A 16,025-nucleotide genomic window follows, 5' to 3' on the forward strand; every position below is an offset into this window, starting at 1 on the left:
ATTAGTTGAAAGAAAATTGGCACCGATCAGATTTTAAAGGGGCATTTATCGGAGGCTATCGGGGCATTTATCGGAAGTTATCGAGGCATTTATCGGAAGTTATCGGGGCAGTTATCTGAAGTGAAAATGAGTATTTTCTCTTACCTGAAAAGGGTCATTTACCACAGAAGGGGCACTTATGGGAGGGGGCTCTTTTTAATGGGGCACTTGTCATTAGGAAAAGGGGAACTTATTAGAAAGGAAAAGGGGCATTGGTTGAAAGAAAATAGACATAGATCAGATTTTAAAGGGGCATTTAATATGTGAAAATATAAGGTGCGCTTATCCGAGTTAAAATGGGGTAGTTATTAAAAGGGGTAGGGGCACTTATTACAAAGGAAAAGGGGCACCTTTCAGATTTGAATAGGGCAATTATCAGAGGTGAAGGGGGCACTTATCAAAATTGAAAAGAGGCACTTTCTCGTACCTGAAAAGGGGAACTTCTAGAGATTGAAAAGAGCACTTATGAGAATGGAAATTGGACACTTATTGCAAAGAAAGGAAAAAGGGAACTTGTCGAAGGAAAAGGGGCACGTGTCCAAATAAAAGGGGCACTTATCAGAGTTGAAAAGGGGAAGAGGCACTTTTAAAAATTAATATGGGAGCTTGTCAAAGTAAAAGGGGCACTTTTCCAATGTAAAAAAGGGAACTTTTCGGGTGCTTGAGAAAGTCCCCCCCCCCCCCCCCTTCCCCACCGGGAGGGCCGCCTCTGGTTCAATGGTTATAAACCAACCTGAGGTATGAACGATCAACGACTGTCACATCATTTTATTTTCAGTTTCTGAAAAAAACGCTTTTGAGAATTGAAGTGCGCCATCTGCGAAAGTACTTTGCCAAATTACAGGGATGCTGCTCCTATGTTTTTTTGATGTCCATAAATGATATTAAACATAATAGAAGTAGAAAGATTTGTTTTAAAATTAGTGATAAAAATACAAAACGTAGTTTTATTATTCTTTATCAATGTATTTCACTATGATTTTGTGTATGAACTGATTATTGAATGCTCTAATAGGTGGTACAAGGTCTATTGTAATTGCATGGATGATATTATAGAGAGAACACCCCTTAAATTAAAAAAAGAAATCGATGATTTGTTTTTCCCTTCTGCTGGAGAAATTTGAAGTATCTACGTCCAAATTGACAAAAATATTGCCTTTTGAGACCGAGCGTAGTGAAAACCCAACATTAACGTCTTCGGGAGATGGATAAGAGAACACGCAGGACTGTCTGGGAAGCTAAAAAGGCTGCTAGACCAGGTAAATTTTGTATTTTAGTTCAATTTCTTCCATCTTTTTTTCGGCGCTGTTTCCTAGTTTTCCGTTTGCATTGTTCTGCAGTGTGCATCATACCGTCACGCACTGTCCGCGCCCAGAAGCTTCAAGCGCAGCGGAAGCGGGGAAAGTGTCGTCCCCAGAAGTAGCGGCACGCCGAGCATACTAATTTGGGTGGCAGATCTCGGAACCGCGGCAGCGGCCGCGTCAAAATTGAACGACATGATAATTAAGAATATAATTATAAAGATCTAGATCTAGACTCTATATTCAACTTAGTCGTGTTAGTCGACATTTTGCTTTGAAAATTAGAAAGATTAGACAATGTGAGGTTCCACTTGGTGTCAAAACTAAAATAAATCTCGAGACAAGACAAGTCCTGACTTTGTTCTTTATTCTTTATTTTAGACATCTATGATATGAGTTAATTATGACATGATTGGTTGATCTTGATATTGATTGAATAATTAATAACCAGATTAACCGCACACCGCGCCGGAGCCACTACTCTAGGGGCGCTGGTCCAAGAATGAGGATCGTCCTCATAAACAAGGATATCCTCATAAACGAGGACAAAATGCGTCCTCAAAAATAAGGGTTGTCTGCATTTTTGAGGACGTTTTTTTTCATTGGCGCTCTGGGGATTTCATGTTACAGAACGGCCTGCTGGCGATGCCAAAAATGGATGGGAAAATAACCCTAGTTCACCGTCTACTTTTATGGGTTGTCCGTCTTCCCAAGGATTTATTGCTTATAATGTGAAAGCCTCTGTACAGTGTCAATGTAAAATGCATCAAGAAAATCATTGCAGAATCCGTTTTTTGCATCGCCAATGCACCGATCAAAAATATGAAACGTCTGCAAAAATGCAGACGGTCCTTATTTTTGAGGACGCATCGGTCTGTGTTTACGAAGACGATCCTCGTTTATGAAGATGATCCTTATTCTCGGACCAGCGCCCCTACTGATCTAGACCGAATTTTCCGTCTCTTTCGTTCGTTAGCCTCTTATTGGGGTAGGGTCGGCCGGCTCTCTCTTTAGAGACGGAAACCGTCTATACACATTCCCTTGATAACGCCACGGCCATTTCAGGTCGTAGCGTTTTGCCCCCAAAATCCCCCAAAATGTCATTTTACCTCGTGCATATCCACATGTAAATTAGGCCTAGAGTCTAGGCTATAATAAATCAGTTCCACTTACCAACTTGACTGAAATAATCAGTTTAATAGTCCCTTTTTAGGAAATTATGGGTCAAAATCGAAATCCATTTTGAAAATCTTTTTCAACATGGATTTCGATTTTGACCCATAAATTCCTAAAAAGAGACTATTAAACTGATTATTTCAGTCAAGTTGGTAAGTGGAACTGATTTATTATAGCCTAGGCCTAATTTACAATATAAAATGCACGAGGTAAAATGACATTTTGGGGGATTTTGGGGGCAAAACGCTACGACCTGAAATGGCCGTTGCGTTATCAAGGGAATGTGTATAGACGGTTTCCGTCTCTAAAGAGAGAGCCGACCCTACCCCAATAAGAGGCTAACGAACGAAAGAGACGGAAAATTCGGTCTACTACTGATCTAGATCTAGATCTTGACCATGATTTCCTCAGAATGAGGATGAGAATGAGGATCATCCGCATATTAACGAGGATGTCCAATGTAAACGCGGAACAAATGCATCCTAAAAAGTAAGGATGGTCTGCGACGATGTGCAAAAACAGATTCCAAAAAAATACCCCTGGTTCACTGTCTACTTTTATGGGTTGTCCGTGTCCCGAGGATTTATCACTCTTTACAACGTGAAGTAAATTTGTATCAAGAAAATCATCGCGGAATCCATTTTTCGCATTGCCAATTATCATTATCAATTATTTGTCTTCTTGACATCCAGAACTCCGAGATCTTGGAGATTGGGAGCGGTTTCAATTCTGTGCCAATTTCCAGCCTCACATCGAAGCCGTACGAGCCAAAGACAACTGCCACAGAGTCGACGTGAACGCAGTGACGACCGATGAGTTCATTGAACTATTTGAGAAACCCGGACGACCATGTGTCATCGTGAAGGATCAAGATACGTGGCTGGCGCAAAAGAAATGGACAGTGCGGGTGAGTACACCGGGAGTGCATCAGTGCAACCGTGCAACCTCAACCTGCATGCAAAGCTGGGGGGTGTTTCACAAAGATCCTAAGTTGAACTTATCTCTAAGTTGGACTTAACAATTATGGAAAGCTGTTAGCATCTTTGAAATATATTTTGTAAACATTATTTTATGAGGAATAAGATGTTGAATAATTTATATTTTCTATTATCAAGGATACTTGAAATGTTGCAATAAAATATATTTTATTTTATGGCTACAAGTGGCTCTCCATAATGTTTAAGTCCAACTTAGAGTTAAGTTCGACTTAGGAGTGAAACACGCCCTAAACAAATGTTTTGTGTTCCTTGGTAAAAACTATTCCATTACTTTAATCAATGGCATAAATATTCATAATTTAATGATACATGCCTAAAAACTAAAACAACAACCAATGGCATTTTGTTGGTCCGTACAGTGAAGGGACACTGGCATTGGGGGGGGGGGGGGGCCTGCTTTTGTTGAATGTTTAAAGGTATAGACCAGTTTTCGTCATGCGATTGCTTTGTGAAAGAAACGTTGTGGTATCGATCAGAAAAGGTTGATCATCCAGCATATAAGTATTGGTGTGTACTGCAAGATTCTGGAATCATCAAAATGATAAGAAATTTGGCCCAGTCTTGGTAAATTACAAGCACTGTACACAGAAAGATGTATAGGACTACCCTATATCTATCTATTCCGGATAGATACAATAATTTTCCAAATATATCATTTAGTAGGCGGTTTACCAGCAAAATTTGTATCATCACGTTTTAGTCAAAACATTCTTTCACATGATTGGTAATAAGAGCTTCCATTCCATTTTTTGAGAGAGGGGGAGTTTCCAAAACTGATCTTTACCTTTAACATGGACTTGCCCACTGGTAAAATTGTAATTTTGTTGTTGTTGATCTACTTTTCAGAGGCTGGCCAAGAAATACCGCAATCAGCGCTTCAAGTGCGGCGAAGATGACGAAGGCTACTCAGTGAAGATGAAGATGAAATATTACGTGCAATACATGCAGAACAACAGAGATGATAGCCCGCTCTATATCTTTGACAGCAGCTTTGCAGACGTAAGTTCAGGGGGGTGTTTCACAACGTTCCTAAGTAGAACTTAACTCTAAGTTGGACTTAAAAATTATGGACAGCCATTGGAGTCTTAAAATGAAATATATTCAAAAGCAGAAATTCAAGTATTTTAGACTTTTTATAAATTCAACATCCAGAACATGAAATCTCCCGTGATAATAGAAAATACGAATGATTTAAATCAACATTTTATGCCTTTTAAAATAATTTTTACAAAATATTTTCAAAGATGCTAATGGCTTTCCATAATTTTTAAGTCCAACTTAGTGTTAAGTTCTACTTAGGATCTTTGTGAAACACCCCCCAGGAATCACAGTTTTACTATCCAAAGTCAGGAAGACCTCAGTCTAGCAAACAGAAAAGTATTTTGTCACAGACAAAAGCTCTTGCTTGATTGATGACACCATTGCAGGGAGGCATTTCACAAAACTTGTCATCAGTGACAAATGGCAGTTTTTGTTATAAGCTACTGAAATCCTTGCTTCTGATTGGTTGTCAACAGATTTGTCACTGATTTTTGTCATTCGTCATTGAGAAAAGGCCTTGTGAAACGGGTCCCAGAAGTGAGTATAGGAATGTTAGATGTAAGAAACATTACAGATTGTAGCCCATCTTTTGAACCTTTGATAGGAGCCACACATTGTATGCAGACTACGTTGCAAGAAAGGCTATAGAAAGACTGAAGCTCATTTTTAAATCTTTGATGCTCTGCAGACATAAGTTGATAAAATGTATGAAAGAAAGAATAGACAATGAAGCTCTGTTTATATATACATGTATCATCAATTGCAGCTTTGCAGATGTTAGGTGAGGAAATGTTATAGCTGTGCAAGAAAAAGAGATTAATGCAGTCCTTTTTGTAGCTTTGCAGAGGAAAGTTGTCAAAAAACAATCTGCACATAAGCAAGGGTCTGGCTTAGACTTTGGCAGGTTTCAATAATTTGAGCCTAAAGGAAGAATAACCTTTCGGTTTTATCCTGGTACTTTTTTTTTTCCCCCTTAGCATCCGAAGCGCAAGAAGCTGCTTGAAGACTACGTCGTACCGCACTTCTTTCAAGATGATCTCTTTCAGTTTGCTGGGGATGAAAAGCGGCCCCCGTATCGCTGGTTTGTGATGGGCCCAGGGCGGTCAGGGACCGGGATTCATATCGACCCGTTAGGCACTAGCGCTTGGAACGCTCTAGTCAAAGGTCATAAAAGGTAAGTCGTTTTATGTTTGTTATAAGATGGCGAAGCGGATCCTAATCAAATGATTGGTTGAAAGCGTACACGTGACCAGGCACTTATTTTGCCTTATACGTAATTTTACTAATGACCGGTCATAAGTAAATGCTTATGACTAGTCATTAGTCATTAGTAAAACATCATTTTATGAAACAAATAAAATATAATCTTATGAAACAAATAATACACATCATTTCGTTCGGGCATTAGTAAAATTACCCACACTTGGTACCTCCGAAACAGTCCATACACCCTCGGCTATCGCCTCAGCGTGTTAGACTGTTCCAAAAGTCTGTGTGATATTTGTATACTATCTATCATCATTGGTAGCGATAAAGCTAGTCATATGGTCATTTGAAGGTATCAATGAGCTGATCAGTGTTTGGTCAGAGATATTGGAATTCACATTAAACATCATCACTTGGAACGTTCTAGTCCGACGTCCGAAAAGGTTGTTTTGATTTGCTTCCATCATGGGATTTTTAAAAGAGATAAATATGGTGTGAGGTTGTAAATATATTTTCTCGTTCTTGTTCTTGACTCTTGAGAGGCAAATGTATTGTAATTATAAATCTAAATTAGGACAAGTCTCTAGTTAAGATCGACATATCGCTGGTTCAATGATTGATTGATTGATTGATTCATTTATTCTTTTACACAAGATAAATCTTGGCTTGTAAATCTATTTTTTCATTCTCGTTCTTGAGAGGCAAATGTGTGTTGTCAGTCATTATGAATCTAAATTAGGAAAAGTCTCAAGTTAAGACCGACATAAACGCTGGTTGATTGATTATTATTATTATTTTATTTGGCAAATCAAGTCACATAATACAACAATATAACAAACATGAATTGAGATTAAAAAATCAATAGAAAGCATATATAAATATTGCAATAGCAGGTGCATCCAGGTATGGAAAAAGTTAACTGTGATCCCTAGACCTTCCTCCCCACGATTTAACCATTTATTCTTGTTTTACTTGTAGATGGTGCATGTTCCCAACTCAGACGCCCAAGGAGCTGGTGAAACCGTCCATTAACGATGGAGGCAAGCAGAGGGACGAGGCAATCATGTGGTTCTCACACGTCTACCCTCGCACTCAAGACCCATCATGGCCACAGGAATTCAAACCAGTAAGATGCTCGCTCCTAATCAAATCAAAATATGCCTCTTAAAGCCCACTGCACTATTTATAGCTACTTGCTCCCTCTATATAGCAAACAATGCGTAATCGGTGCCTGTTGATCCTCCATGATCCTCTTTTGCTTATATTAATTGAGAGCTGATTTGATGAGATAACCACTTGTCAGTGACCTTGCAGGGAGGTCTAATCCACCTGGCCAAACTAGTGCAGATGGGCTTTAATGTGTCTTTGTGTTTGTTGGCCAAAAGAGAGGTAGATGTATGTTGAAGGTACACAACTAGATAAGGCGATTAAAAACGGATGTGTTATTTACGTATATCCTCTTACCCAAGTCCCTCACTACCACATCGTTTTGAACCTTGATTCAATCATTGCAATCACTCTTGTTCTAACTTCTCTCATTCTTTTTCCTCTTTGGCCTCTGTCTGTCTGTTTAGATTGATATTCTTCAAGGCCCTGGTGAAACCGTGTACGTTCCGGGAGGCTGGTGGCACGTCGTTCTGAACCTTAGTACAACCATTGCCGTCACTCAGAACTTTTCTCATTCTTGTTCTTCCTTTTCCTCTTTCTCTCTGTTTAGATTGAGATTCTTCAAGGCCCTGGTGAAACCGTCTACATTCCGGGAGGCTGGTGGCTCGTCGTACTGAACCTTGACACAACCATTGCTGTCTCTCAGAACTTTTCTCATTCTTTTCCTCTTTCTCTCTCTGTTTAGATTGAGATTCTTCAAGGACCTGGAGAAACTGTGTACGTTCCGGGAGGCTGGTGGCACGTTGTTCTGAACCTTGACACTACCATAGCTGTCACCCAGAACTTCTGCAGCAGGACAAACTTTCCTGTAGTCTGGCATAAGACCGTTAGAGGGCGCCCTAAACTCTCCAAGAAATGGTTCAAGTCCCTTCAGGTAAAATTCTGTTTTCTTTGCTCAACTTTAGTTGTCTTTGTCTCTTTGTGCTAGCCTCTTACACACACTCTCTCTCTCTCTCTCTCTCTCTTCCTCTCTCTCTCTCTCTCTCACTCTCTCTCTCTCTCTCTCTCTCTCACTCTCTCACTCTCTCACTCTCTCTCTCTCTCTCTCTCTCTTTCACTTTCCCAAATTCCCTTAGGTTCTTTACACTATCTCTTTCTCAATGTTGTCCCCCATCTCTTTCACCTTGTTCCTCAAGCAATCTTCTCTATCACATCAGTGGAGTATTTCACAAAGACTAAGATCGACTTAAAGTTTGACTAACTATGGCAGGCTATTCATGCCACTAGTTCCTCTAACCATTCCTGGCATTGGTTTCTCAAGGGACGTACAAATCATGGTCGCAAATCTACATAATTTACCTGTTTTAGTAGTTCAATATTGAAGGGAAAAATATTATCTAAAGATCATAATTGAGAGACCAATGGTGAGAGCAACTAGTGGCATGAATGGCCTGTCACAGTTAAGTCCAACCTAAAGTCGATCTCAGTCTTTGTGAAACACCCCCCTATACAGGGGCCCTGTATTGATTTTTTTACTTTGTTTTTACAAATATTTGTTCGTTTTATCCTTTTTGTCCCTTTTTTTTTCTTCCCAAGTCTCTTTAAATCTTATTTATTTCGCTCTCTCTGGCCTGGCCAGCAAATGAAAAATGGCAGTCCAGGCTTTCAAGCCATAGCGAGTTCAGAGTCAATACTCAAGTTACTTACCGCACGATTGCTTGTATGCCTCAAGTGCAATTTTGCACAAAACAATGGGCACCAATTGCCCAAAAATATTACTTTGTGCAACAAAAATGATTTGCAAAATTACACATTTCAAACTGGATCACCAGAGTTTACATCTGTTATATAAAAGCCTTGTTTCTGTTATGACGTAAAGTGTACTATGCTTAAAGATAAAGTCCAGTTATGGTCATGCGATTGCATTGTGAAAGAAACGTTGTGGAATCGATCAGAAAAGGTTGATCATCTAACATATAAGTATCGGTGTGTACTGCAAAATTCTGGAATCATCAAAATGATAAGAAATTAAGCCCAGTCTTGGTAAAGTTACAAGCACTGTACACAGAAACATATATATGGGACTATGCGACACGTGCGTTATATCTATCAGGTCCAAATAGATATAATAATGTACCAAATACATCAATAGTAGGCGGTTTCTCGGCTAAATTTGTATCATCATGTATTTAATAGTCAAAACATATTCTTTCACATGATTGGTAATAAGAGCTTCCATTTCATTTTTTGAGAGGGGGGCATTTCCAAAACTGGTCTTTACCTTTAAGTTTTACCATTCTCCCTATGTCAATCATTTTGTTGTTGCAGAGAGAATGGCCAGAGATAGCAGCTATGGCTGACCACGTGGATCTCTCCAAGCCCAGCGGTCTGCAGTCTGATAGCTCCTCGGATAGCTCCAGCTCTAGCTCCAGCGATGACAGCGCTTGCTCCTCGTGCGAAAGCAGCGGGAACGAATCCGAGGCTGAGAAACGTCACGATAAAAGAACTAAAAGGTAAATAGGAACCTTGAAAGGATGAGGAGGGGGAGGGGGGGGGGGGGGGGGAGGTAGATCCCAATTTTTTCTCTACAGTTTCAGTGGTGGTAGCGCTTGTTCCTCGTGCGAAAGCAGCGGTAACGAATCTGAGACTGAGAAACGTCATGATAACAGAACTCAAAGGTAAATAGGTACCTTGAAAGGATGAGGGGGGGGGGGGGGGAGGAGGGGGCGTGGGGAAGTTAGATCCCATGTTTTCCTCTACAGTGTCAGTGGTGGTAGCTCTTGCTCCTCGTGCAAAAGCAGGGGGAACGAATCCAAGGCTGAAAAACGTCATGATAAAAGAACTAAAAGGTATAATAATAATAATAATAAAAAGGTTACTTATAAAGCGCTTACCACCGAAGTCTCTAAGCGCTATACACACAAAATATACTGATATACAATTACATCTTATACAAAACTAAAAATGAAAATAAACATGCAAATTACAATACATATGGAATACACATCATGGTATATAGGTACCTTGAAAGTAGAAGTGTCGTAGTCGGGTGGCTTAAGCACTTGACTTGCAATTCAAAGGTCGTGGTTTGATCCCCGATATGGCACTAATGTCCTTGGCAAGGCAGTAATCTTCATTTGCCACCCAATACCCAAGAGAGAAATGGGTACCTGGTGCGATGAAGAAAGCATTTGTGAAAGTAATTACCTATCCCCCCACGGTATGGACCATATGGAAGAAATACTCCCCAGGCAGTGGAAATGTTGCAGATTGTGCATGAATGAATCTGATGACCGGGGTAATAACACAGTCAAACCTGCTTTAGTGACCACCTGTCTACAAAGGCCACTTTTTGTGTTTCCCTTGGGCGGTCGCTATAGACAGGTTTGACTGTATTTTTAAAGTGCTTAGAAACGCTATATCGTATTTAGCGCTATATAAATCCCAATTATTATCATTATTGAAAGGATTGGGGGAGAGTGCGGTGAGGGGGGGGGGGATAGGAGTGGAAGGCAGATCTCCATTGTGAGGTGAGGTAGTCCAGTGGTTTAATCACTTGACTGAAATGCAAAGGTTGTGGGTTCAAATGTACATGAAGTAATGCACTGTTGGCTTCAACAGACAATATAGTCTACCCGCTCCCACACATACTGAGTTAATAAGTAAACCAGTCTCTTTATTTATTCTTATCCATAATGTATTATGTGATGGTATTTACAATTATAGTCCCTATTAACATATAACATGAATCCTACAGAACCCATTAATAATTATGTCTTGAATCAATTTTCTTTTCTATTTATCTCAAAAGGCGCAAGGTTGGGAGTGAAGGTGGCACGGATATACAGGAAAACGTGACACACTATGACCCCAGAACGCACATGACGTACACCAGATGACACGGCCAATCAGCTTCAAGCATTCATCCAGGGGCATCCTGGGATAGATTGTAATATTACTGAGTGCTAGCCAGGAGGGTTGCGGACGCAAGGTGTTGCCATATTTTGAAACTGCTTCGTTTTGGAAGCTGAAGTTGTAATACTACTATTCGCTATTCAGAGGATGTATTGTACAGGTATAATATAAACCAAGAAGCATTTGCATATTGCCATAATGACATCCATTTTAAAGCCCCACTGTACTACTTGTAGCTACTTGCTCCCTCTATATAGTAAACAATGCCTAAGCAGTGACCATTGGTGCCCCATGATCATCGTTTTCTAATGTTAATTGAGAGCTGAGTTGATGAGATGGCCACCTGTCAGCGACCATGCTGGGTGGTGTAATCCCTCCTGGCCAGGCTAGTACAGACAGGCTTTAAGGCAAGTAACTTCCGTGTATTGCAAATAAAAATTCAGTGGTGTGTCAATTGTGATTTAATTCTTCTGCAGCATAAAACTTTTGTACAAATCTGAACAATATTTGCAAACATTTCACGATCTTAAAAGTCTCCGGTTTTACTACAGTCTGAGAAGAAATGAAATCTTTAAGATGCAATTTTCTTGAATCAACATCCGTTGTCGGCACATCATTTTGTGCTTTTGTACCAGACATAAAAGTGATTTCCTGTAAGGGGAAGACCAACCTGATATTAAGTTAGTTTTAATAGTAACAGAAAAATTAGAGGAACATGGTGAAAGTTTGAGCAAAATCTGATTAAGAATAAGAAAGTTATTTCTAGTTGAAGTTGTGATCAATCATACACAAATTGGCAACTCTGTGACATAACTTGCGAGTTCCCCTCCCATTTGCTCTGTACTTAAAGTGACTTTTTAATCATGTCAGTGAAAATAGCTTAATTCTTCTCCTGTAACAACAAATCTTGCTAAAACTTGAAAACAAAAAAAATGTTCAAAGTGTCAGTCTCCCGAGAAACTCAATTGACAGATATTTCATTTTTAATATGATTGTAAATTTTGGTATTACAGATATTTTGATTTGTTGTCATTACCAAACAAAATATTCTTTTGAAAAGGAATATTGAGAGAGCATACCAGCTCAGAGTATTATTGATTACTCACCCATCCTTGTGCCATATCCTGTAGAGTGTATACTGATCTTTATTTTCTTCTTTCCTCCTATATTTTCCTTAAAATTTGAGTCCAAGATGTTCAGATAAGAATAAACAAAATTATTTCGCTGCATGAATTCATTAGATACAATTCACTCTGTTTAAAGATGTGCTATTGTGAGAGGAAATTGACAAGTCACTGTTGTACAATGCAAATGCATCTGCGTGCATCAAGGGATTCATTCTTGTAAATAAACTCATGTTATTAAAATAAAAACAAGTATTAGACAATATGACATAATTATGTTATGTTGAAATGTTAAAAGGTGCACTCTTAGTTTATTGTAAATATGAGGAAGGAGCGTTTGAAATAGTTCCAGGGGGGTGTTTCACAGAGACCCCAAGTCGAACTTAACTCTAAGTTGGACTAGATATTATGGAGAGCCATTTGTAGCCTTATAATAAAATATATTCAAAAGCAGAAATTCAAGTATTTTACACTTTTGATAAATTCCACATCAAGAACATGAAATCTCCTTGATAATAGACGATATGAATGATTTAATTGAATCAACATTTTATGCCTTTTAAAATAACGTTTAAAAAATATTTTCAATGATGCTAACGGCTTTCCATAATTATTGCAAAGTCCAACTTACAGATAAGTTCAACCTAGGATCTTTGTGAAACACCCCCGGTATCATGCAGCATTCATTCACATTGCGATCGACTGCACATGTTCTGTGTGTACTGCAGTATGCACGGTGCATTGTGTATTAACTATACTGGCAGGCATGGTGTTTTTTGTTTGTTTTATTTTATTTTGTTCCTGTTCACCACATGATTGACGTCCCTCTGTAATGTAGACAGGCATTAGAGGTTCAGTTAACTCTGCATAAACTCAGAGATGCACAAGTCAAATTTTGCCCAAGTCAAAGCATTGTTTTAGACCAAACTATGCCAAATTTGTGTTATTTATGGACAGTTAACTGTACTTCATGAAAAGCCTTTGTTTTACGATTTGTAAAGAAAAATACTGAAAAAGCAGTTATTTTCACAAATTTTGTTAATCACTCTTTGAGGAGGAGGAGGAGGAAGAAGAAAGGAAAAAAAAGAAGAAGAAAACAAAGGAGGAGGGAGGGGGAGGAGAAAGGGAAGAAGAAGAAGAGAGAAGAAGAAGGAGGAGAAGAAGAAGAAAAAGAAGAAGAAGAAGAAGAAGAAGAAGAAGAAGAAGAAGGGAGAAGAAGAAGGAGAAGAGGCTTTTGTAAGATAGCAACAGACTGAATTAAAAAATTCTTGAGCAGGACTTCACGCTGGCAGCATAGGAGGGATCAAAGCAGTGGCGAAACTAAATGCATATTTTTGTTACCATATTTTGTTACAAGTGACTGTGACGTGCTGAAATGTTGTTAATATACAACCTGTATCATGATTTGCATCTGCATTAAAATGGCAATGTTAAACTTGTGAGAGGATGAATAGACTTGTAAAGTCATTAGTTGATATTTATAAGTATGCCAGTGATGTGATCGCAACTACTCTTTAACAAAGATCCTAAGTTGGACTTCACAATTATGGAAAGCCATTAGCATCTATGAAACTAGTTTGTAAAAGTTATTTTAAAAGGCATAAAATGTTGATTCAAATCGTACATAGGAGATTATCAAGGAGATTTCATGTTCTTGATGTAGAATTTATTAAAATTCAATTTTTGCTTTTGAATATGCCTTGTTTGAAGGCTACAAATGGTTCTCCATAGCTTTTAAGTCCAACTTAAGAGTCAAGTTTGAATTGGGATCCCCCCCCCCCCCCCCCCCCCCCCCCCCCCCCCCCCCCCCCCGATATGATTATCTAGTGCTGCAGTATCCTTTTTTGTGTTTGATCATTTATTAGCTGACAATTTTATTTAAGGAATTAGGACTGCTATTCTACATGCAAATCACTCTGTAACGATGTATCACAATCATTAACGTATTATTCAGCTACTTGCGCTCAGATCGATTCCTATAATTAATTTATTATTAAACAATTAGGAATTGAACTGCTATCGTCACGTAAACCTGTTGAATAAGTCACTACTCATCCTCTTTCCAATAGCTGTCCATCAAGTTACTTGATAATGACATTTTTATTTTCGGTTATTGATTTTGATTGCATCATTATTAGTATTATTGGGTGGTATTCGGGTAGCGCGTACTAGTTAGTCCACACTTTTATGGAGTGCCTATTGCCAACTCATTTACCCTGTACAGATTATTTTAATCCTTGAATGAAAAGTGTCTTAAGAAATTAATTTTGCAATGAAATGGGAAGAAAAAGATAATATGAGTATGAAACAAATTTCAACAAAGTCTTTGGTAGATTATCTTTGTCATGAACATTGAAGGAGGAAGATGAAAGCTAGCATTCCATAGAAGTGTGAACTAAAATTCTTGTTTAGTCTGGACTTAGTCCCGGCTTAACTTATGAGAATACCACCCATTTATTATTATCTTTATTATTATCATTATTATTGTCTTTATTATCATTATTATCATTTTTATTGTCTTTATTATCAATATTATTATTTTTACCATTATCACAATTGTTATCTGACATTACCATTATTATTTATATTCTTATTATTCATTATTTAACATGGGTACTTGGTGTTGTTCATCTTGATTGGAGGGGGGGGGGGGGGTGGGGGGCATATGCTGTTTGCCCACAGAATTGCTTTCTGTCTAATCTATTCATTTATTCAAGCTGAACATGAATATTCATATTTGCATATATTATGTATGACCTCGTATAAGCCTTTTGCAGCCAAGTTAATGCATGTGCACCATTGTTCTGTTATCATTGTATTTTTGTTTATTTCAAATTTGCAATAGAATGCAACATGAATGAAATTTGCCTTTTTCTTCTCATCATTTGGAAAGATTCTCGAGTTAGAGATTGAGAGAAAGATGGGAATGGGGCTAGTGAGTTTGAAAATGAGAGTGTGAAGAGAAAAAAATGGTGGGATACTTTTCCTTTTTTATTGTTGAAAAGAAATGTATGAAACAAGGACATTCAGTTAAAGGGGCATGTTCCCCATATTCCAGAGGGCGCTCAAAATACATACGTGCTGGCGGACGGTGCTATAGCTGCATATTGACACCAACAGAATACGGCTCTTATGCATGTTCCGATAACTACACAAGCGGGAACGTGCCCCTTTAAAGTCACATAGAAGTCAGCTCTCATGGGGAATTCGACACCGTTCGGGTGTTTACCCAAATAACAGGTGTTGTCAATCACCAGGGTTAGCCTCGAGTTTTATGACCATTATACCTTATGTAATGCTTTGCTTTTCCTTCGCCCGAATAATCTCCGAGCATGCTCCGAGAGACTAGGGGGTAATTCTTGACGGGCCAACGGGTTTGCTGTGTGCAGATTTGTACTCCCATCAATGGTATTTCCACCAAGTCTGGTGTCAGCGAATTATAGCCTTCTGCACATGGAAACTGACTACCCACTCCCTTTAACTCTGCATACGGTAACTAAAAAAAGGCGGACAAGTCAAATTTTTGAGGTCAAGTAATTTGTCTGTACTGTACCAAACTATGCAAACCATATCATTTAATTTTCCGAGTTGAAGTTTTGCACATTTTTGCCGTCCCAACATGATTGCTTTATGCAGAGTTAACCGTTTGTCTAGATGACTGATAAAGATAGAGAGAAAGACGAGGGATAGAGAGGGATATACTTGAGGGGAGATGAAAAGATGAAATTGAGAGAGCACATAGATCAAGGCTGAAATAAACATGGTTATTGAGAGAACAGAGAGGGGGGGGGGGGATGTTTCACAAAACTTGTCATCAGTGACAAATGACAGTTTTTGTTATAAGCTAGTGAAATCCTTGCTTCTGATTGGTTATCAGCAGACTTGTCACTGATTTTGTCATTTGTCATTGAAAAAAAAAAGGCTTTGTGAAACACCAACCAGGGATTCAGGAAGAAATTGAAACACTAGTACAAGATTGGGAGGGAGAGAGAAAGAGAGGGGGGGGGGGGGGGAGAGAAAGGGATTGAGGCAAGGAGAGAGGGAAAGGAAGAATTGGAACAAAGGGCGAGGAAGAGAAAGAGATTAAGATTATAATATATGAAAACGATTGCCTTGAA

General features: G+C 38.8%; 1 protein-coding gene across 1 annotated transcript; it reads left to right on the forward strand.

The window, feature by feature from the left end:
- The first annotated feature begins 1,117 nt into the window (after window positions 1–1,117).
- LOC115927447 (bifunctional arginine demethylase and lysyl-hydroxylase JMJD6-like) lies at window positions 1,118–12,170 on the forward strand. The gene is made up of 8 exons (XM_030993346.1): window positions 1,118–1,298; window positions 3,209–3,423; window positions 4,361–4,513; window positions 5,533–5,729; window positions 6,740–6,887; window positions 7,614–7,802; window positions 9,197–9,381; window positions 10,680–12,170. Exons 1-8 carry the CDS (start codon window positions 1,244–1,246, stop codon window positions 10,765–10,767), a joined length of 1,230 nt encoding a protein of 409 aa, XP_030849206.1. The 5' UTR covers window positions 1,118–1,243; the 3' UTR covers window positions 10,768–12,170.
- The last annotated feature ends 3,855 nt before the right edge of the window (window positions 12,171–16,025 follow it).

This window comes from Strongylocentrotus purpuratus, unplaced genomic scaffold (genome assembly GCF_000002235.5).
Source record: "Strongylocentrotus purpuratus isolate Spur 01 unplaced genomic scaffold, Spur_5.0 spur5_scaffold_20, whole genome shotgun sequence".
Taxonomy (NCBI): Eukaryota; Metazoa; Echinodermata; class Echinoidea; order Camarodonta; family Strongylocentrotidae; genus Strongylocentrotus; species Strongylocentrotus purpuratus.